The following is a 24419-nucleotide window of genomic DNA, read 5'->3' as shown; positions in this document are numbered from 1 at the left end:
ATCTCAACTCAGGTTTCCCACACAGGCAGGAGTTCCCAAGCAGTTGAGCTATCAATGTCTGCCTGCAGGGTCTGCAGAAGGCTGGAACTGAAGGGAAGGCATATGCAAACCGAGGCACTGATTCAGCATTCAACACCTGCCCCCAAAATTACTCTTATACGATGTTTCTTCTGTAAGAACATAAGCAAGCACAAAATTCCTGTAAAGGCTAAGTTTTTGTTTTTGTTTGACTTTTTAGGGAGAAAGGTCAAGAGCTGCAGGTCAACAGGCTTCCAGGCCAACAGTTTGAGAGGTAGGGAGACTCCAGCCAGCAGGGCTGTGGACACGTCCCGCACCAGTGCAGGTCGGCTTCTCTGATGATTTGCATACCTTTGTCCAGATCTACGACTGGGCTTCTGGGTGACACCAGCCTTTACTAGGTACCACTATTCCATACACAGAGGATTTCAGCATTTCCAGTGTCTGTTCGTTATGTGCAAATGAGACCCTCTAAAGATCATGGGCGATTAGAAACATCCCCATGCCTTTTGAAACCTCTTCAAGCTAAGAAATAACTACTTTGCAAATAACTACGAGGTGCACAAATAACAACATTCAATTTTGAGCAAGAAGTGAAATCAACATCCAAAGGCAATATTCATATTAAGAAATGTTAAAATTTTACTGTAGGGGCGAAATTTCACCTACAGACTAAAATCAATGAAATTTTTTAAAAGTAGAATTAAACATGAATCCAACAAACTTGAATTTCAATAAAAATATATCTGTGAGGAAAGATAAACATGGCAGATTTGTCAATGAACATGTCATCAGTGTCCGTGTCTCCCACGAGGGTGCAGGGTCCCAAGGCACTGGGCCGATCTCTTCTGCTTTCCCAGGCCATAAGCAGGGAGCTGGGGGAGAAGTGGAGCAGCCAGGACATGAAGCACTCAAATGGGAGCCAGGCATTTATTTGCAAGGTGGGGATTTGGCCACCGAGCCATGGCTCCAGGCCCTCAAGCAGAATCTTAATCACTGTACCATACACTAACAACTATTTTTTTTTAAATATAAGAACTGTACAAATCTCCAAGATCTAAACTGACTAAATGCAGCAGCGCATCCTCAAAGATCTAAGCCCGCCCTTTCCCTTACCACTAGACGGCTTTCTTCTTCCATTCCTTCTTACTTAGTTACTGAAATCACTTTAAAGCTGCATATAGAGATAGTACTCCAACGTACGGTTACATATGTTTGGCACCTCCAAACATCAGTTGCCAATCACTTTCTAGCAGTATTTGCTGTTTCTTAGAAACACAACTTTAGCACCTTAACTTTCACTCATCTGACTTCTGAATACACTTGCCACACAATGTGTTTCTAAAATCCCTCTGGAAAACACAGACTTCTCTGCACTTAGCAATTAATTTTCCCACCTGAGGTCTTTACTGCACCCGATGTGGCTAAAAGCCTGAATCCTTGTCAGAACACATCTATGTTTATGTCATCCTTCCAGCACTAACTAGCCAGGTGATCTTGGAAGAGACTTATCTCCCCGCGATGTGATTTCTCATATGCTCAAAAGAGGGCAAATATTCCCAGTATCATGTTTATGTCAGAATTAAATAGATATTATGTTTGGTACTTAGAAACAGACACAGAAAATGAAAATATTAACATCTATCTTTTAAGATTTACTTATTTGAAAGACATTATGTCCACACACTGGCTCACTTCCCAAATGCCCACAACAGCCAGGACCAGGTCAGGCTAGAGCTGAGCGGGAGCCAGGAGCTCCATCCAGGCCTCCCACTCGGGTGACAGGAACTCAATATGTCAGCCATCATCTATTGCATCCCAAGCACATTACCACGGAGCTAAGATCAGAAACTAGAGGAGCCAGAACTCAAAGCGGAACATGGGCCTCCCGGATGGTGACTTAGTCAACAAGCCCCAACTGCAGCCCCTGGTATTGCTGTCTGTCTCTGAGTATCTATTTCCTTCTCTTTCAGACTCCACCTTTCAAATAAAAATTAAGTAAAAAAAATCATTTTTTGAAAGTTAAAAAAAAATGCTTGCTATGGCCATGACAGAAAGAATTTTGAAACTGACATGTCCATGTGTTCCCATCTATGTTGAGAATTTAAATGTATTTTTAGAACATAATTATATCCATCTAGATAAGTCATTCCAAGTCACAGAACATAATAAAGCCCATTTCTGCTCTAATCATTTGCTCCTAGAGGAGGCAGAGTGGCCCCTCTATCCAAGCTTCCTAACAATGTACTTGTCTGCCTCACAGAACAAAAAGTGCCTTGCCATACTATTATCAATGAGTCAAAGATATATTTAAAATTTTATATAGCACACTATATTAAGAAACAGTACCTAAGAAATGTCAAAACTGAAACAATGAGCTATCATAAAAACTATTATCATAACCATACTTAAGTTCTGAGAACAGGAAATTAAAATTTGGATAATTATGAGAGTCTTCACCAAAGACATTAAAAGCACCACAGTTTTCAGATATTTCATTAAATAAAAACACTTTATCTTTGAAAGCTATTTTTCATTTACTAATAAAATCTTTCTTCTGAGATTTCAAACCACATATGCAGACTTAGCTATAGAATTATTCACAAAAATTTATTAAACACATATCTCCAATTTTTATCTGCAGTATTCATTTATATCCTAGTGATAATCTGCCTGTGCAAACTATAAAGAAATTGGCTTAATTTATAACTTGTATCAAACATCACAAATACTTTATATTTCAGTAAATTATTTTTATTGAATCATTCAACCAAAAAAATTACATATAACTAAGGCAGATAAAATGAAATTCATGGGCCCAGCGGCATAGCCTAGCGGCTAAAAAGTCCTCGCCTTGAAACTACCCCGGGATCCCATATGGGCGCCGGTTCTAATCCCGGCAGCTCCACTTCCCATGCAGCTCCCTGCTTGTGGCCTGAGAAAGCAGTCGAGGACGGCCCAAAGCTTTAGGACCCTGCACCCGCGTGGGAGACCTGGAAGAAGCTCCTGGATCCTGGCTTCGGATCGGCACAGCATCGGCCGTTGCGCTCACTTGGGGAGTGAACCATCGGATGGAAGATCTTCCTTTCTGTCTCTCCTCCTCTCTGTATATCTGACTTTATAATAAATAAATAAATCTTAAAAAAAAAATTTAGGATCCTTTTCCTATATAAACAGCTCATATGTAAATATTCACAGAACAAGGCACAGATTTACTAAACTTTACATAACAGAAACATTTATACCAGCATAGGAGAGAAATTCTAAAAACACACACACAGAGGAAAAAATCCACAAAGACAAAGACGTAGCAATCTCCTCTCGTTTCGATCACTCACACACTGCCAATCACTTTTTCTGGAATGGTCAGAATTACGTCCAAAGGGTCAATCCCTTGTTATCTTCTCCACCTCCAAAGAACAAAGCAAAAGATGAAGCTGAGATAGTGTGAGACATCAAGTCCTCAACACACACACACACACACACGCTGCCAAATGTCATTTTGATAAAGGCATAAATGTAATTTTTTTAAACGACAAAAGCATTTTATTAAGGTCTGACTACTGTTACTTGTAAGCTTTGAAGCTTGGAAAATACTTAGAAATCAGTAGGAGTGGGTACTGACAGTGAAGTGGCAGTAGCACCAGGCCCGAATACCCAGGGTCTCAGCGTGACCCACAGCTGCCTGATTCAAGCCCCTCACAGTCCATATGCTTATTTTATATTCTCATCCTCCTGCAAATTCCTGAGAGAAACTAAGCAGCCTACAAAATCCAATGGTAACACTTGTTATAGTCTCACTCGATTTAACGGCTTTTTGGATTAGCATATTATTTTGGTTTAAATTTCTCTTGTGAATCAAATTCAAAACAAAACTAGAATGCTAAAAAAAAAAAAAAGGTGCTAAACACCCTTTCCCAGAAAATGAAAATTAACCAAAACTATTCTTATTTCAACTCCAGAAATAAGTACCTTTCTAAATTATAAGCACGCTCTTAAAAATTCTACTTTAATATATTGTTGCTACATTAATAGGACATAATCCATCTAAGACACTGAGATGAATAATGCTCATTTCTTCAACCCCACATAAAAACAGTTGAAAGATTGATCAATCAATTGATTCCATCTGTTGGCTCACTCCCCAAATGCCTGCTGTCATAGCAAGGGCTAGGCCAGGCTGAAGCCAGGAGCCTAGGGCTGAATCCCAGTCTTTCCCCTGGGAGACCCAAACCCGAGTCACCTGCTGCTTCCCGGATGCACTAGCAGGAAGCTGGAATGGAAACCAAGAAGTTGTTGAAGTTACAGTATTTCACACTACCGGCCTGATTCTCCTTCCCAGGGTTACCAGAATCAGCAAACACAAACACTGCATTTCATGTGAGAAACCTAACCTCTTCTCAACATTCAAGACTCAGCGTACATCTCAACTTCCTTTTCTAAAAACAAATAAATAAATAAATAAACAAACAAACAAAAGAGTGTTCTTCCAAATGCTGGGTTAGATGCCCACTTAGACACTGCCAGAGGCAGCATAAGCAGAGTTGACAGCGGCTCCCATGTGAAATGCTCATGAAAATCATCCTTGGAACATTTTTACAGATTATGCCCAACTCACATTTAGAAAAAACTAACCAGGAAGTTTTGAGATGCTACTAAGCCCAGGCCACTGTTTATGCCACACTAGCTAGGTTCGTTACATACTTCCTCCTTCCAAGAGACAGAATTACTTTGGAGTAGAAGAATGTGGCTTTCCTATCACAGATATGCAATAGAAGAAAGCAATGAATACCAATAGAGCAGAAAGCAAACCAGACCCATGAACTAAACCTGACTCACTGGATGGTATCATAAATCAAGTACTATGAAGACACAGCCACATTCATTCGTTGACAGATCAATGACAACTGTATGCATACTGTTAACAGCAGGTTTTAAGAGTTAAGACAAACATGCGATGCCCCAGAGTCCCAAATATTTGTTAGTTGGTCCTTAACAGAAAAGCTTTCCTGACCCTGACTCACAGGATGCATGGCTGATGATCAATAAATATTAAACTGAAGGTAACCAATGTAAAAGTCCATTAACCACATATTATTTACACGGACTTCCAGAGCTTTACATCTGCATGTGTGCACAGAGCGTTTGTGAAGAACAAAACGTTAAATATTTTAACAGAAAAAAATTAGGTCAGACTGAAGATTACTCTTTCTTGCACACATAACAATTGTCACAGTGCGTAGTATGAAGAAAGACTGCTATTGTACCAACTTTTACCTACAGTCTTCGAACTACACTTGAGTCTGCTGCTACAAACATTACCTAGCTCACTTGCTTTTCTGATGCACCTGCACCTCTGGGAGCAACTACCTCACTGGTACAAAGGCAGTACTACGATCTATCACAGTGCCGCAGTTTTCACATCATAAATGCTACTGTATTATGGTAACATTTGCCTGGTCAGAATTTAAAAATTAGGAATATCTTAGCCGATACTTATATTACGTTATGGAAGAGGTGGTGTCTAAAATGACATGAAGAACTCTAAACTATACTGTATAGGTTATCAGACAAAAATAATAAACAATTTAGAGTCTATTAACTGTTAGCTATCCACAACCCCAACAAACTCCATGTTTTAACCTAAATAATCAACTCAAAATGAAGCTACCATATTATTAAGTGAAAATTTGTGTCCCAAAGCAGGATACCAACTGAAGAGTCAAGCAGTATCAAATGTTAGCAGTCTTTAGACAATTTATTCTGAAACATTTTAAATTCTTGCTATACAAAGTAAGGTTTCAAAACAGGCAGACATCCCAATCAGCTTGGATCATGACAGAAACTGGAACCACCCTTTGATCTGTGTATATATTTCACTTCAGACTCCTGGTCCAGAAGTACTAGTATTAAAAAAAATCCCATAGAGAATTATGTCAACTCTTCTTACAGACATTCACACATCAGTAAAATGTCAAGTTTCACAAAAGTCAACAAAATACTCACAAACATATCCATTCATAAAGATGACCGTACCTTGAGCACTTGAACTTGACCTTCTGTAGTAATTTCCTTTAACAAGTCACAGAAAGACTGACACAGACCTACTGCGTATGTCTGAAATTCAATAAAAATCAGTGCATACATAAGAATGTAACTGCAGTATCAAGAAGACACAAAATTCAACTTAGGGCTCCATGTAATCTACATGAGAACAACACACTGGAGGGCTAAGGGCAACCAGTTTCAATTAAAATTTTGTATGTGTGTGGTAAGAGGAAAGCATTCATTTCAAGAAGAAGCCAACTTTTACGGGAAAGAGCAGTCTCTTGATCCAACATGTGCTTTTGCTGTCCATAAGCCAACTGGGGGGATTTTAACAAGGAAAGGGCAGCTTCAGAAAGACCTTTACCTTTGGAAAAGTTAGGTACAGGAGAGCATCAGAAACAGATATCGCTGATCTGAGACTGATCTGACAGGACTATAATGATACACTGATCTATGTAGTACATTATCTACATTGAATTACAATGGGACTGCATGCATCACACTCACTGAATGCTGCTTCACCATCCTTAACCCAACAAACCAATCTTAAATTGAAAAGGCATTTGTAATTTCAAATTAGTAACAGTGTAAATGGTAACTACATAATTTCTTAGAAACACAAAAATGACTCCAACATACCTGCAAAAATTCTGTTGATGATAAAAAGATATAACCATTGATGATCTTAAAGCAGGTTCTGAGATTTTCTGAACTTAGTTCTGCCAAATCAACAAATTCCCCAAGAGAAGCAAATTAATCTGCTGTTTAAAAATTAGTCTAAAGAAGCCCATTTTTACTTAATACTGATCCTTTTTTATTTAATACATATATTCTTCTTCACAAATCTTGTCTCACACTACTCCAGACTACCAGGATCTATAAATACCCATCTAAAAACTAGAATCAACCCACAGTAAGACTATCTCATTTTTCACAAGTTAAAACAACTCAGAAAAAAATAATTCAAGTTTCTCTGATTTCCCTTAAAAAAGAAACACACTCAACCATTCATTTTAAACTAAAGGTTTGGTGTTATCATGGGAACCATGCCACTGGATCATTTTATTGCATGTGCATTCCTGCTGAAGGACTGAATATGCTACCTTACTTACCAGAAAATTCTATCATGCTTAGATACTGTCAAAAGTCAGAATTTGTTCAAGTCTGCCTCCCTATAAAACCTCACATAAACAGAATATAATAATATGCAGACTGTATACACATAATTATGTAAATCAAAATATAATCTAAATCTAAATCCTATTATGTTTTAACTGAAAATATTTTAGAAATTCTACACATTTTCTTACAAAAACTTTATTTTTGGAAAAATACTGCCTCAACCATTGAGTTATAATTTAACTCGTATCATGACAAAAGTGAGAAGACCTTCTACTATTTGTACAAAAGAATAACAATCTTTTACTAGCTCAAAATCCTATACTTGAATATTTGATCACTAGCTTAAAAACATGAGCACAGGGAAAAAACAGGGAATGTCCAGCTTACTACTATGCTAATAAAATATTAAGTAAATCCATAATCATTCAACTATTCTTTTACAATACAAGATAAAAATCTCACAATAAAGGAGGCCTTTATAGTGCAGAAAATTGTTCTTACAGGGAAAAAAATCAAGGTTTTTCTCATCAAGGAGAAAGTCTAGTCTAACCAGAACTTGTGCATATTTCTTACAGGACAATACTGAAGGGCAAACATTTGGGAACCACTGTGACACTTAAAGGAGAACTGAGAATGGCTTCAGGCCACACGTGTCAGGACACGCAACCACCAAATCACTGAAAACTAAAAGCTGATCAGCATCTACGTTGGAATACACAGCATTTACGAAGGCCTGACTTCATAAATCATTGAGCCTATCTTTCCTTACACATTTTAAAAATGTGTTCCTGACTCAATCCATACAAATAACCAGGACAATTCTGTCATTTTATACTGCTTTCCATGCCTCCATTACTGCCAGAACAACTTTTATTAGGTGTTCTTCACATGTTATTGTTAACAATTACCAAATATTTATATTAAAATATCTCTAAAATGAATTATCTATCTTAAAAGTACTAGGCATTTTTCATTACATCTATGAGCTTCTATTTAGATTCTAAGGAAAAGTATTATATAGACCTAATACAGGAATTATTATTTATTTCAATAAAGAAAGAGGTTTATATTTATTTCAGAAATTTTGCAGTTTAGGTCCATGATACTTAATTGGGCACAACGTTGCCCTCTTTAGGACATCTGGCAAAGTGAAAACAGCTCTGGTTGTTACTACTGTGATAACAGGCAGAACTAGGCAAACTACTGAGCACCCTACAACACAGACTCCTTAGCTAAGCAAGCCAACGGAGCTAAGACTGAAAAACCCTGATTTAGAAGCTGGGGGTGGGGGGGGGCTTTTCTTTTCATGCTGTTCAACAGTTCTGAAATAAAACTGTAATCCATCAAGTATTGGGTTATGCTCTTATAACTCCTTATTCTTATATAATTTTTATGTTTATTTATTTATTTTCATTTTACTCGAGAGGCAGAAATAGAAACTGACCAAAAGAGATCTTCTGTCCATGGCTTCACTCCTACTTCACCACTGTGGCTGGGCCAGGCCAAAACTAGGAAGCTAAAATTCTTTCTGGTCTCCAACACGCGCGGCAAAGGCCCAGTGACCTGAGCCACCTTATGCTGCTTCCCACAGTACACTGTAGCAGGAAGCTTCAGCAGAAGCAGAGCTGGGATCCCAATCAGGCTCTCCAATGGCCCTCAAGGGCTCTACAAGCAACGTCTAGCACTACACCAAAAATCTGCCTCAGCTTTATCTTTAGAAAAAAGCGATTCTTTTTTTGTTGTTGTTGTTTCCAATTCCAATAAAGTGCAAAGCCTACAATGCTTAAGATAGCCTATATTATCATGAAGCTAAGTAAACCAAACTTCCTTCCAAATTAGGAAGTTACTGAAGAGAATGTTTACCATTCAACAGACATTCATTTGGCCCTCATAATAATAAATAAGAGCCAGCGAAATATTTAAGTAATGAAAATACAAAGTAAGTTAATACTGTAAGATTTAAACAAAAAAAAAACAGGTTATTAAACTAATTAACAAAACTTTCAGTTATAGCCTTTGGTTCTACTTAAAATTTCACACAATCTACTTAAATTTTTTTTAAAAAGAATATAAAGCATTATTTAACTCTGAATTTATTCATACTTAATTAACATATTTTATCATTAACTTTTATATCTTAACAGTGTAAAGGATGCTGGTGCTATGGATTTCAAATTAAAGTGTGAAACTTCTTGCCAGAAGCTTTATCACTGCTTAGAAATAAATAATACCAATAATCTACATTAAATTGGTTAAAAAAAATCAATGCTCCAATAAGAATGTTCTGAGAGAAAAACTGAGTGTTTATTTAATCTACATTCATAAAGAAGCTTTTAAAATTGCTTTGTTATCTTTTTAGATCTTAATTGGATCTGTAATTCTAGAGTTATTCAGCACTTCACTCCCTAATGAAAATATTGTTTGCAAAAGTAAATTTTGAAACGTATCTGAAATAGGCCAAAAAGTGCTTAGCAAGCTACTTGTTAAGCACTAACAATTAGCTGTGTAATACTCAAGCGAATGCTTATAAAAGAAAAGTGAGGGAGGGAGGGAGAGAGGGAGGAAGGAAAAAGGGCAATGCTGGGGCCTGGGAAAGCAGCAGAAGATAGTCCAAGTATTGGGACCCCTGCCACCCACGTGGGAGACCCAGAAGCAATTCCAGGTTCCTGGCTTCAGCCCCAGCTGTTGCGGCCATCTGGGGAGTGAACTAGCGGACAGAAGATCTCTCTCCCTGTCTGCCTGCCTGCCTGTCTCTCCCTCTTTCCTGTTGCCACGCCACCTTTCAAATGAAGAAACATTTCAAAGGAAGGCAGTGCTGATGCCAAGCTATATTAAACATGCAGATGTAAGTTATAAGCAGAACTTCATATCACTGATAACACATACACCACAATGCACACAACAGACTACATATAACTGTTTAAACAGATAAAAATAGGAAATAAATAGTTCAATAGTCTATTTCATATTTATTGATATATTTCATAAAAGACAAAATTTGTAAAATCTTTATATTCCGTTAATGGTTGGATTAATCTATGTTTTAAAGTAGCAGTAATGTGATAACAGTAGTAGCTGTGCCAGTAAGCGAATTATGCATCAACTACAAAGGGTTCTATGGTAAAACTATACAAGGACACTCACTGAAAGCAACAGTAAAAAACAGCACCAAACAGTCACAGTAAAGTTGGAGTTGATACATAATTCTTAATAACTAATAAAGACTGCTACATACTGAGAATATTTGGCATGTAGTAATAAGCCCTATTTGTTTTGCTGTTACATTTAATGATACTGATCCCCTCATTCATTACTTGAAGGGAACTGTAAATTGTAGAGGCCCCACATGCTGAATAAGATGTGAGTAAAAAGGGAATGTGTGATCACTATGGAAAGTCACCCATATGTGACAGCTGCTGAATCCTGTTCACAACAAAGTTTAAGTCTGGTTGAAGTTTCCATTCTTAGGTCAAACAGAAAGAAACATGTGGGTTACCAGAATGGCACTGAGTACAAGTTTCAATTTAGAGCAGTATCAAAAAAGTCTTCACCAGAACACAAATGAATTGAAAATGGTATTCATTTCCTATTCTCATCCTCCATGATGACTGAGAAACAGACAAAGCTTTTTCTAATAGGCCAAAATGGGTAACTTCCTTGACTTCATCACTGGGAATTTCTCCCTCTTACAACAGGCAATAAAATAAGTAACAAATGTCTCTTTATTGGAAAACAAATGTTTTTCTTGGTTATTATTTAAGATCTCACCTGATTCTGAGAAATGGGGTAGAGGAACAAAAAAATTCAGAGAAAACGTGAAGGACTAATCACATTATCTCGCCACCATGGTCATCCAACAAATGAGGAGAGAAAACGTTTATCAGTTACAATGGTGTTTTAGTCCACATTTGCTGATATTCTCAAACCATGAGCCTACTTTCTTAATATGTCATTAGATTGCAGTGGTACTTCTGTCTCTGATAACATTTCTCAGCACAACTAAGTTCTCAGACAAAAAGCCTGCAGACAGCGCCATGATAACAGTGCCTAGGATAACTCCCCTAGGAGTTCTGAGCTGAAAGTGCTCTCACAACAACATGGAACTAGTCAGTATACCCACAGTTCTAATGAAGGAATTAAAGTTGCTTCATGGCTGAGTCTTGAAGAATGGTATCCCTGGATAGAAAAAACTTAAATAATTTTTACAATACACTTTATGAATAAACAAGCAAAACAGAGTCATTTATTCAAACTGAAAGAGACTCAAAGGGCTAGTAAAAGGCACTGTACATACTTCTTACAAACACAATGAGTGTAGGTATGAACCTGCACTAACAACTCTGACACAGAACAATTTCATAAACAATATTAGGATATTTCAAGTTATTACATACCTGAAAATGCTACACAATATGTACTACCTTATTATTAACAATTATTAAAATTGTAAAGATTCCAATTAGACTGTATTCAAGATTAAAAGAAGTAAGGACCTGTCCTAGAACAACATCCACATTTCTGGCCACATGTTCCAAAATTATTGCTTAGAAAATATTGAGAAGGCTGGCATTGTGGCACAGCGAGTTAGGAAGCTGCCAATGTCACCAGCATCCCAGAGCAGCATCAGTTCAAGCCCAAGCTGCTCCTCTCCAAACCACCTCCACACTAATGCACCGGAGAAAGCAGCAGAAAACAGCGCAAGTTCTGAGGCCCCTGACACCCAGAAGGGAGATCAGCCTCCAGGCATCAGCCCGGCTCAGCCCCACCACCTATAGCCAGTGAGGCAGCAAACGGGCAGACAGGAGATTGTGTGTGTGTGTGTGTGTGTGTGTGTGTGTGTGTGTGTGTGTGTGTGTGTGTGTGTGTGTGTGTTTCAAATACATAAATAAAATTTAACAAAACGAAAACATTAAGTTTCATAATTTTATAGTTACTTAATAAGTAATGTAATACAACACAGGTAATTTCTTAGGATTTCATTAGGATGGTTCGATAGTAAAACAAACACTTATACAAAGCTCACTGTGATTTATAAGCACAGAACTGCTTTAACACAGAAGCATGAGGAAACAAGCATATATGAAAGCAGATATTTAATTTTGTTTTATAATTAGTTTATAGAGCTCCTATCAAACACAGGAATTTTACCAAACCAAAATGGAAGTTTAATTTATCATTATTTTCCTAGGAATGTATTTTTTGTTCTTGTTGCTGTTTTTCATAATATGCTATAATTTAATGTTCATTCATTAATAAGAAGCTGTTTAGAAAGCAAACGCTAGAAATTACTAAAAAGCTATTCATGTAAGGATAAGAGTCTTCAACAAAAGAGGAAGGTATAATTTTAAAGTTGCCTATAATGTCCCAAAAGATATATTAGTAAGTTATTGTTTTGACACATACCAAGAAGCGGTGACATATTCTGAAATATACGAAGCAACTCTGGTGTAATACATGGACTGTTTTCCAATGTTACTAACCTAAGAAGAAAAGACAGATAAGTAAATCTTTTTCCATGTCCAACACTCATTAATGCTCCAAAATAAATTTTGTGAGCTTTTTATACAAATAGTAAATATACTTCAGATAGAAACCATAAACAAAAGTATTTAAATAATAAAATAATAATATATTAAAGGCATGATTGTCCGAAAAGATTAAGAACTAGGTTGGAATATTTATTTTCTTCATATATATTCTCCCAGAGGTCAGTGCAACAGATCAACAGGTAATCCTCCACCTTGCAAGAGTCTGCATCCTATATGGGTGCCAGTTCACGCCTCAGCTGGTCCACTTCCCATCCAGCTCCCTTTTGGGGGGGGGGAGGGGAGCAAAGCAGCAAAGGATGGTCTAAAGCCTTGGGACACTGCATCTGTGTGGGAGACCCAGAGAAAATCCTGGCACCTGGCTTCAGACCAGCTCAGTTCCAGCCAATACAGCCACTTGGGGAGTGACTCAGTAGATGAAAGATCTCTCTGTCTCTCCTTTTTTCTGCAAATCTCATCTGCCTTACCAAAAAAATGAATAAATCTTAAATATAAATCTATATATATCCTTCTGGCACAAATTCTTGCATGTCCTTCCAATGAGAAACCCAATGAGCTAGTTAATAAAACATTTTATGTTGCATAAATAGGCATTTAGTACACTACGAATCATAAGTAAATAAATTCTTTAAAAGCATGACATGACTTCAAAGACTTAACAGAAAATGAGAATCAAGATAGCAAAATAGGGTAAGGACATGTTTAAACAGATGGAGAACATTAGCCAGTGTAAGGCAGAGAGGACACATTCTAGGAAACAGGAGAAGACAGAACAGCAGCAGAGGGGCACCTGGAGACTGACAGACACAGGAAAGCAGCAGACACAACAGTGTGGTGTTGCAGTGACTGATACCCCAGTGGCATTCAGTGAGTGGTGATCTGAACTACACTGGCAGCCAGAACTCTACCAGCAACAAGGTGGGAAGGGACGTTCACTGGAAGCTCAGGAGGTAAACCCAAAGAACTGCCTGTCCTGCTGGTCTGCTTCACTTGACCAGGAGCAGACAGAGAAGCAAGTCCCAGATGGACAGTATGGGAACAGGGTGGATTTCACACACCAGTCTGCCCCATAGAGCTGAATTGGGCATCATTTTGTATAAGGAGACAAAGACTATGGGACAGGACTGTACATGCACTGAGCTGGGAGTGAACTCATTTCTGGCTCAGTGAACTGCAACAATATGACATCCTACAGGTTCCACCAAAGATAGGTCTGGATAGCCCTCAGACCTGATGGCTAGCAGATCAAGAACTTTAGTAGTGGTACATCAGGCACCATTTTGTACAGAGTGAAAAAAGCTTTAAGACTGCAGGAATAAAAAACAGTGAGCTGCACATGTACTGAGCTGGGAGTGAACTCACTCAGCTCAGTGCATTGCACTGGTCCCACAGAGAAAATAGTAATGACTAGAGCACTGTACAGGTCAAAATAGGTCCGTATTGCCCTCAAACCTATCAGTCAACAGATTTCGGCATGATCACCACCACCAATAACCTAGCTATATAGGACACCTGGTGGTCCCCTAATCCTGGGACCTGCTCCAAACAGAAGTGGGAGAAAAGTTGTACAGACAACAGTGCAGCCTCAGCACTACCATGGGAGGTGGAGAGCCAGGAGCTGGGGCTATGGAGACCATGGTGGAAGTCTAACATAAGAACCCAGACCTGGAACTTGCTGGAGGGAGTAGCACAAGTGACTGCAAACAAAGAGCCATGTACCAATCACAATAAGTAAAATCAAACTGTAGACCTGTGGGTGACACAGCTTAGAAACCTGCCCCAAGGAGAAGAATCTCATAACTAGAAGTACAATGGTCAAGACCAAAAGAAGAGACAAAGGCACAATGAATATTACCGAAGACTTCCCTGGAAAGGAGCAAACCCCTTTGCCAGCCGCAGAGTTCACTAAGGAAGACATCAAGAAAATGTGGGATATAGAACTCAAACACTTGTTATAAAACTTTCATCAACAATGAGAAGTAAATAATGCACGAGTTCACAGAATTTAGGCATATGTCACATTAGAAATGAATCAAATGAAAGCTGATATATCAGAAATGAAGAATACAGTGGAACAAACTAAAATCACAGTGGAGAGTCTTCAAAATAAAATGAAGGAAACAGAAGAAACAATTTCAGAATTGGAAGATATTTCCTGTCACCAGAAGGAAACAAACAAAAAGCTGGAAGCAGAGCTGGGCCAAGCTAAAAAAAGTATTCAAGAATTGAACGACATTAGGCCAAATATAAGAGTTATGGGAGTCCCAGAAGATGCAGAAAGAGAAGCTGGGCTTACAAGCGTATTTAATGAAATAATAAGGGAAAATTTCCCTATTCTAGAGAAGAATTGGGACACAACATTCAGTAGGGACACAGAACTCCCAACAGGCTTGACCAAAAGCAATCTTCATCCCTACATATAATAATCAAGCTCTCTTCAATTGAAGATAAGGAAAAGATCCTTAAATGCTCACGTGAAAAAAATCAATTGACATATAAAAGAATGACAGCTTTCTCACAGGAAACTTGACAGGCCAAAAAAGAATGGAGTGACATATTCCAAATTCTAAAAGCAAAAAACTGTCAGCCCACAGTAAAAAAAAAATTAAAGGAATATGCCTCTTCCATACCTGCCCTACAAAGGATACTTAAAGATTTTGTCTTGACAGAAAAAGAGAAATAGCACCCACCAAAACCAAAGGCAAATGTGAAGAACATCCCAGTAAAATAAGAACAGGAAGATTGAATCAATTAATAAACCACTGCTAAAATGACAGGACTAAATTACCCCCCATTCATATGAACCCTGAATATAAATGACTGAAATCCATCAATCAAATATCATAGATTAGTAGACTGAATTTAAAAACAAAACCCATCTATTTGTTGCCTACAGGAGACACATTTCACCAACAAAGATCAGCGGAAACTATATCTCATGGATTTTGATTTTTTTTTTTTTTTTAGTTTCATCTCTTCAAAACACTTTCTCATTAAATTCTTCACTGATTCACAGATCATACAGTAGCATCATTTTCTTCAAGAAGGTTCTTAATTTTTTTCATCTGGACATATTAGTCATTCAGTAGCATGTTATTTAACTTCATGGCATTTTTAATTTCTTCTTTTCTTCCTGTTGTTGATTTTGTTTTGTGGCTTTTCATTTAAGGGGATGTATAGTAACTGTGTAATGGAGACTCATATCTACCAGCATGTAATTTAACTTCATGGAATTGTAAATTTCTTATTTTTCTTCCTGTTGCTTATTTTGTTCTGTGGCTTTTCATTTAAGGAGATGTGTAGTAACTGTGTACTGGAGACTATCATGTCCAGATGTGAGGATACAATGCAGTATGTATCTCTACTTTCAGATCAAAGTCGGACTCCCAATGAAACTGTTTACTCTATCTTGACAATAGGATGCCTGACTCTGCCATTGTCCATGTCCACCATGATGGACATATGACTGTTTATGAAGAACTATACTACAGTAATAATACAAGGGAACTCAGTGAGTGGGGAGAGGGAGCTTGGAAGGGAAGTGAAAACCCAAGGCCTATGGAACTGTATCATAAAATGATAAATAATAATATTAAACAGAAAGAAGGAAAAAGAAAAAGAAAATGGAATTAAAAGTTTATTTTTGATTTAAAACAATTTCTCAAACTCATACAGAGGTTCTCCTAATATGCTTTTAGAAGATCCCTCATACATGGATGGCTATTTGTTACAAACCCCCCAAATTAGAGAAAAAACATGGCAGTCACCATAGCAGAAATAAAGGGGAGGGAATGAAGCACTTCGGTTAAAAAAAACCTGGGGCCTGGTGCGATGACTCGCCTTGCACACACTAGGACTGCATATGGGGTTCATACAGACCCAACTGCAGCTGTTGAGGCTATTTGGGGACTGAATCATAGGCCAAAGACCTCCCTCTTTTCTCCTTCCTTCTCTGTAGCTCTGCCTTTCCAACAAAAATAAACAAAATCTTAACAACAACAAAATCTGAGCGCCAAGAGGACAAAGTTCAATAGTTTGTATTCACAAAAGAAATATAGTATAGAAAAAAGAGGGAGAAAGAATTTACTGACAAATTATTCAAGTTATTAAGAATTTAGTAAGGTTGTTAAACATATCAATATATAAAAACCATATGTACAAAAAGTTAATATTTTATGATATAGATAATCCTACAAAAGTAATAGACATAATAATTCATCATAAAGATTCCAGTTCTCTGCAATAGAATCAACCCAATTTAGTTCTCCTGCAAGTTTCCATGTGGTACTTAGGCAAGATGAATACACATGATGTGAGAGCAAATGAACAAGAACTAATAAGAGAATTCTCAGAATCAAACAGTTATGTACAGGACAAGGGAATGGGAGCCAGGAGTCAGGACAAACACTGGCTTAAGCAGATACTACACTACTGTTACAGGCACGGTAATGAACACAAAAAAGCCATTAACAATCACAACAGCAGAGCCCTCCGCAATGTGTCCAGATCAAGATTCTTCCCTAAGCCTGTGGCTTCCCCAGACTTAGAAGGCTATTCAGGTTGTCACTCTACTAGCTTTCACAACAGAAATCAGGCTACTCAACAGAAGGAAAAAAACTATGTAAAATAAAATGACCAAGTCTGTTAACTTCAAATTAAACTAGTCAAAATGAGGAAAGGGAAAAAAAGAGAACCAAACAAAGTAAAAATACTATTCTTTACCATAAATATAAGAGCGGGCACTGGCCTTTAGCCTCACGGTTAAGCTACAGGCCTCCCCATAACAGAATCCCTCCACTGAAGACCCTGCTCCAACTCCTAACTCCAATTTCCTGCTCCCACGGGCCGGGGAAGCAGCAAAGACAGTTCCTGCCCCCAGAGGGCACAATGGGCCTGAGCTCCCAGGTCCTGGTTTTATCCCAGATCCCCCACCTATGGATGCAACTCTCAACTTCTCCTGCACATACGTGCTCTCTCACCCGTCCTCTCTCTCAATGTAAGAATAACTTTTTTTTTTTTAAGATTTATTTTTATTATTTTTTCATTGGAAAGGTGGATATACAGAGAGGAGAGACAGAGAGGAAGATCTTCCGTCCGATGATTCACTCCCCAAGTGAGCGCAACGGGGCCGATACTATGCCGATCAGAAGCCAGGAGCCTCTTCCGGGTCTCCCACGCGGGTGCAGGTTCCCAAAGCTTTGGGCCGTCCTCGACTGCCTTCCCAGGCCACAGGCAGGGAGCTGGAAGGGAAGTGGGGCTGCCGGGATTAGAACCGGCGCCCATATGGGATCCCGGGCGTGCAAGGCGAGGACCTTTAACCACTTGCGCCACTGCGCCGGGCCCAAGAATAACTTTTAAAAAGCAAAGTTACATACAAGAACACCTTTATCGAGAAAGACACAAAATGACACAGAATAAGCTAAGCCACCAGTCTTAAGGCCTGCACCCACGCCAGAGTGGCAGGACTGAGTCCAAGCTGTTTGGCACTTCGGGTGAGCTTCCTGCTAAGGCAACGGAGAGGCAGCACAGAAGTGGCCCAGTATGAGTTCCAGACACCCACATAGGAAAGTCAGACAGAATTCTGGGCTCCTAACATCGGGCTGACCTAGCCCTGTTTGTTGAGGGCATTCTGGAAATGAACAAACTGATGGAAGAACTGTCCCCCTTCCTGTCATTCTCCATTTCAGATAAAGAACACAGAAACACAGAAAAAAGGAAAGCCTAAAAGAAAGAGACTATCAACTCCAAAAAAGGAACAACCACAGGAAGTAGGAACTATTTGCCGACTTTGGCAGATAAATAAAGATGGACAGGTTATTCAAATTACAGACTTAGTGCCATGGGACAACTAGTATTTTCAATTCTAGACAGGATTCCAAGGATGAGCCATAAGCCCTAATTTTTAAAAATGCAGAAATAGTACTCTAACTTGTGATATTTAAGAATGTTTGATGTTTTCAAATTTAGTTTATTTGAAAGGGAGAAACAGACAAAGAGAAAGACAGAGCTCAATCTCCAAGTTACGGGTTCATCCTCTAAATACACACAAGAGCCAGACTCAGCAGGCTGAAGCAGGGAAAGGAGAACTCCATGCACATTTAACACACACGTGGCACGGCCCCAACCACGTCAACTACCACCTGCCGCCTTTCAGCCTGCACATCAGAAAGTAGCCGGAATCAGCCTGAACACAATGCCAAGCACCCCAATTTGGAATGTGGAAACCTCAAACATATTTACTGTTAGAGCAAAGGCCTACCACCAAAATCTTAGCAACATGGAACTAGTTTACAATGAAATCATCTAGATACCACTAGGGTCCAATATTCTAATCTCAAAAAGAATATGAGTAACCCAAACTACTCATTAATAGGTTTCTTAGTTAAGTTTTCAAAAACATTGTTCATTCATTATTCTAAGACATACATTAATTCATAATTTGCATGAAAGAATTGCAAAGAATCAATACTGCTAATTCACAGACATTTAAGCAAAAAGAAAGAGTGGGAAGAAAAAAATAAAGGCACAAGAAGATACACACAGAGAAATATATACTATTTTCTCTATCACTGATTACTGTGATTTACTTTTTCTTTAATATCTGAAGTTAATTTATATACTACAATTTTTGAATGCTAATGTATAATTTGGAAGACCGTTTCTAGAGAAAGCTATTGCCAGCAGTAGGATGAGCTTAACAGACTAAAAGGATTTTCTAGGACAGTCTCTCACACACAACATTCACTGAAGTGCACAGGAACAGAGTGCTAGTGAAGGTGGATGATCTTTTTAAAAAAAACCTTTGAACACTAGAATCTACATAGCAGCAAAAAAAAAAAAAAAAGAAAGAGAAAGTCTAAGTCTAAGGTGGCAGCCTGATGACTCAACAGGCTAATCCTCCACTCACAAACTCCAGCATTTCACCTGTGCACTAGTTTAATTCACACATGTGGGAAACTCAGAAAAAGCTCCTGGATTCAGATCAGCTCATGTGGGGAATGAAACAGCAGATGGAAGATCTTTCTACCTCTATGTAAATCTGCCTCCCCAACAAAAGTTAATAAAACATTAAAGAAAATTCAAAAGAGCAGAAATAATTAAAACAAAAGACTATAGGGCGGGCCCGACGCAATGCATAATGGTTAAAGTCCTCGCCTTTCAAGCGCCTGGATCCCATATGGTTGCCGGTTCTAATCCCGACAGCTCCACTTCCCATCCAGCTCCCTGCTTGTGGCCTGGGAAAGCAGTCGAGGACGGCCCAAAGCCTTGGGACCTTGCACCCACATAAGAGACCTGGAGGAAGTTCCTGGCTCCTGGCTCCGGATCGGCACAGCACCAGCCATTGCGCTCACTTGGGGAGTGAATCATCGGACGGAAGATCTTCCTCTCTGTCTCTCCTCCTCTCTGTATATCTGCCTTTCCAATAAAAATAAAATAAATCTTAAAAAAAAAAGAACTATAAGGTAACACCAGCATTTGGGACTAAAGGAAACACACATTGTCTCAGTGCGTGACACAGAAAGTAGTAAAAGTGTCAAATATAATTCATTACATGCCTGAAAACGTTAATGTCAATTTTAAACTTGAAGATTTTCATTTTTTATGGGAAATTCCAGGAGATGAAATACAAGTCAATTCCTATCTGAACTTTAGCCATGTTGACTACATGACAACATTCAATAAGAGGTGCCGCAAGAGGAGCCGCTTGATTTCCAGATTAGGTAAACAGATGTTAACAGTTTTGCTTAAAGCCCTGATTATGACCTCTTCCTTATTGACAACTGAGAAGAAAAACACCGAGAAAAAAAAAGTAAGATCCATGGGCTCAGCTACATCCTCTTACCATAATTCTAAACCATCTTCCAGAAGATACACATGTGGAGGCTGGGAAACATCCGTACTCAGCTGAATAACGGGCAGCAGGAAAGGGTATACGTTCTTGCTGTCTGCACCTAATCCCTGGAGGAAGCATAAATATTCAGCATGTCAATATATACTTAGGATAGAGTTCAAGGGCCCCAGATCTGCCACCCAAACATTACCCATTAGGTTAAAAGCCTTAAAAGCAACACATTAAAAATATAAGCACTAGTAAAACTACAATTACAATGAGGAAACACTTAATTGTCTTAGTTCTATTTAAATGCCGAACACCCATTAAAAAAAAGTTTTGGTTCGTTTTAAGAAATTCTGTACACTATTAGAATAAACACTTTGTTTTCCTCTCCCTGTGATTAGAGTGTCAACCATGGCTATGAACACTCTCACCACAGAAATTAAAACAAAATGCATGCACCAAATTGTTCCACAGCAAACACAATGTGGAGCACATGTTTCATGTTTTATGGTCATGACTCAAGATTTGGCATGGGATGAAAAAAGAACATCAAAAATGATAACCAATTTCAAAATTATAGGTGTGCACAAGTTTTTAAAAGGATGTACATTCATGTAAATGTGGACAAATGCATTAAAATGTTTCTAGAGATAAGTAAATAACAGAAATCAAGTATTGAAAAATATTCTGGAAAGAAGATCTATGGAGGGGTTTATTTTTTCACTGACTAAAGACATCACATTACTTACTTCTGGAAGCAAAGAAGGACTAAAGCATCAATTTCTAAACCATAGAATTATTACTGTGTAATAAACACAGAAGAGAAACTGAATAAACTATCAAATAAATACTGTCTCACTTAGAAATAACTCCTATGTCAATAAAGAAAATGAAAGTGTTATAAATGCTTATTCCCCTATTGAAATCTTCTTAACAGTATAATAGCATTATTATTATTTAGGAGTCCAGGACCCAGAGCAGCAGCCTGGTAGCTAAAGTTCTCCCCTTGTATGCGCCAGGTTCCCATATGGGTGCTGGTTCATACCCTGGTGGGCCCAATTCCCATCCAGCTCTCCGTTTGTGGTCTGAGAAAGCAGTCAAAGACGTCCCAAAGTCTTGGGACCCTGCACCCGCATGGGAGACCAGGAGGAAGCTCCAGGCTCCTGGCTTAGGATTGGCTCAGCTCCAGCCATTGCGGCCATCTGTGAGTCAGTGAGTCAGCTGATGGAAGCTGTTCCTCTCTGTCTCTCATCTCTATATACCTGACTTTCCAATAACAATGGATAAATCTTAAAAAAAAAAAGAGTCCAACATACTATTTAAGTGTATAATACATTATTATTTACAATAGTAACTAAAGTCATCATGCTTGACAATAAATTTAAAGATTATTAATTCTAACAAACTTTGCGCCTTTCGCCAACTGCCACAAGATGTTACAGTATTTATGTTTCAGTTCAATCTTTGTCAGTGTGGCATACACAGTTAAAAGCAACTACATGAACATTTTCCTTAAATATGTCAGGTACAATTGTGAACTTTTCTGTAACTGAAAATCCCTTGAAAGACCTTATTAAAAAATTTGCCAAAGGAACGAAACTAATAAAATGCCATTACTTAATAAAACAGTATAAACGAGCCTTAAAATTCAATTAAATTTCACTCTATGTAGATGACTTATATGGAGTCAAAAAAGAAAGAATATTAAGAAAAATTAGTTCAGATGATTTAGATCAACAAACATTCAAAATTTCTTGGGGAAAGTAGGATTTGTTTACTTAAATGCATTTTTTTCTATTGGCATCAGTAAGCAAGTGAAGAACTGTTTAACCACTGCACTCTCACCCTGTAATGCAGAGGCTGCAGAATGGGTACAACTCCAAACACGGAGTTCTAAGCAAATCTGAACCTTCTACAATCATTACAATTCATCGTCAACCACTTTGAAAGCTAAAAAAAAGAAAGCACTATTTAAGAAAATACCAGAGAAGACTGAAAATGGGAAAAATTATATTCAACTATAGTTATACAACTATAGCTACAGCTAACTTCAAATGAATCTCACATTGTTTAGCATCCTTGACATTTTGGCCTTTCTCAGGCCACCGCCCTCGGCGCTCTTAAACCTCAAGATCACTGCTGATATACAATCCATCAGCTCCAACTGCCGACACGCACACGGCTATAAGACATACACCCCGGCTCCTGGCCTTGGAGCGGCGAGAATGGCAGCAGTTCGGACATGCTGAACTATCAAAACAAACTGAGCAGGACCCTCAGAGCATGTCCTACATTGGGGACCGGGGATGGATGGGAGGCTGGGGGCAGGGAGGGGGGGCTTCTCCCTTTATCTCCCCACTTACCCCAGATACAGAAAAAATAATAATGTGGAAACAATGGTCTTACCCACTTTCCTGTAGCCCTGCCCCTTTGTGCCTAATCAACTATGTAAAGATTGTCAAAATCAAAGAATTACAAAAAAAAAGGGGGGGAAGTATTCTTCTAATGTATGAAAGAAATTTCCAAAGTACTTTTAGTGGTACAAATGCTGTAAAACCATTTAGTTCACACATGGACATAAAATGTAACGTTTTTCAATGACTTATTGTAAATCACAGAAAAACCATTAAAAAAAAAACAACTAAGCAGCTCTGTGGAAAAGCGACCTACCTGAACAAGATGAATCAGCGTGGTCAGAATCGCACAGCGCAGCATGTTGTGCTCCTCGCTCTGCTTCCAGAGCAGAGGCAAGTACTGCACCAAACAGCCAACATAGGGTCGGATCTGCCCCGCAACAAAGCAAAAGCATGTCAGTACAGACGGTCAGTACAAACCAGCAGAGAAAGAGCGCTGGAAAACCCACGCAGAAAATGATTAAAATACATTACAACGTATGAAGTACATTGAAAGGCTGAGTTACAAAAAGAGGAATCATCTGTCTACTGCTTCCGTTCCCACATTGCTGCAACAGCCAGTGCTGGCCAAGCCAAAGCCAGGAGCAAGACTTTCATCTAGGTCTCCTACACAGATGGCAGAGACCCAAGACTTAGGCCATCTTTACTGTTTCCAGAGGTGATTGGCAAGGAGCTAGATAGAAAGTAGAGCAGCCACGACATGAAGCAGAACCCATATGGGATGCCAGGGTGGCAGGCAGCAGCTTTACCTGCTATACCACAAAGTCAGCTTCCTGAGATGTTTCAATCAACAACAAAATACTGCCCATATACAATACTGGAAGGGATTACATACAATATGTAGGCTTCACAGGAAAGCCAGCATTATCAGCCTAATACATAAAGACACAAAATTAAACATATATTATACTTAACAGAGTAATGTAAATGCCATGGCTTTCAGGATGGTTACTACAAAAAATAAGTGTGAGTATAAGAATGTAGAACACCTGGGACATTTGCACACTAATGATCAGAATGCAAAATGATGCAGCCATTGAAAAACAATACAAAAGCTCTGCAAAAAATAGAGGGCTGGACCCGGCGCCGTGGCCTAGCAACTAAAGTCCTCGCCTCAAACGCGCCAGGATCCCATATGGGTGCTGGTTCTAATCCCAGCAGCTCCACTTCCCATCCAGCAGCCAGCTTGTGGCATGGGAAAGCAGTCAAGGACGGCCCAAAGCCTTGGGACCCTGCACCCACATAAGAGACCTGGAGGAAGTTCCTAGCTCCTGGCTCCGGATCGGCACAGCACCAGCCATTGCGCTCACTTGGGGAGTGAATCATCAGATGAAAGATCTTCCTCTCTGTCTCTCCTCTTCTCTGTATATATGGCTTTGTAATAAAAATAAATAAATCTTAAAAAAAATACAGGGCTATCATTTAATCCAGTAA

At 38.7% G+C, this 24419-nt stretch overlaps 1 protein-coding gene across 1 annotated transcript in view; it reads right to left on the bottom strand.

The window, feature by feature from the left end:
• LOC121166695 (importin-11-like) overlaps nt 1-24419 on the bottom strand; it is a 125307-nt gene that overhangs the window by 29729 nt on the left and 71159 nt on the right. Inside the window, exons 20-24 of the mRNA XM_040995939.1 lie at nt 23242-23355; nt 20578-20693; nt 12592-12668; nt 6706-6785; nt 6055-6135 (exon numbers count right to left, since the gene is read on the bottom strand). Coding sequence (XP_040851873.1) covers nt 6055-6135; nt 6706-6785; nt 12592-12668; nt 20578-20693; nt 23242-23355 — 468 coding nt within the window. The remainder of the gene's footprint in view (nt 1-6054; nt 6136-6705; nt 6786-12591; nt 12669-20577; nt 20694-23241; nt 23356-24419) is intronic.

The sequence above is a fragment of the Ochotona curzoniae genome, unplaced genomic scaffold (genome assembly GCF_017591425.1).
Source record: "Ochotona curzoniae isolate NIBS_2020 unplaced genomic scaffold, NIBS_Ocur_1.0 patch206, whole genome shotgun sequence".
Classification (NCBI taxonomy): Eukaryota; Metazoa; Chordata; class Mammalia; order Lagomorpha; family Ochotonidae; genus Ochotona; species Ochotona curzoniae.
The sequence above is the reverse complement of the archived record's forward strand: the minus strand, read 5'-3'. Positions and strand labels throughout refer to the sequence as shown.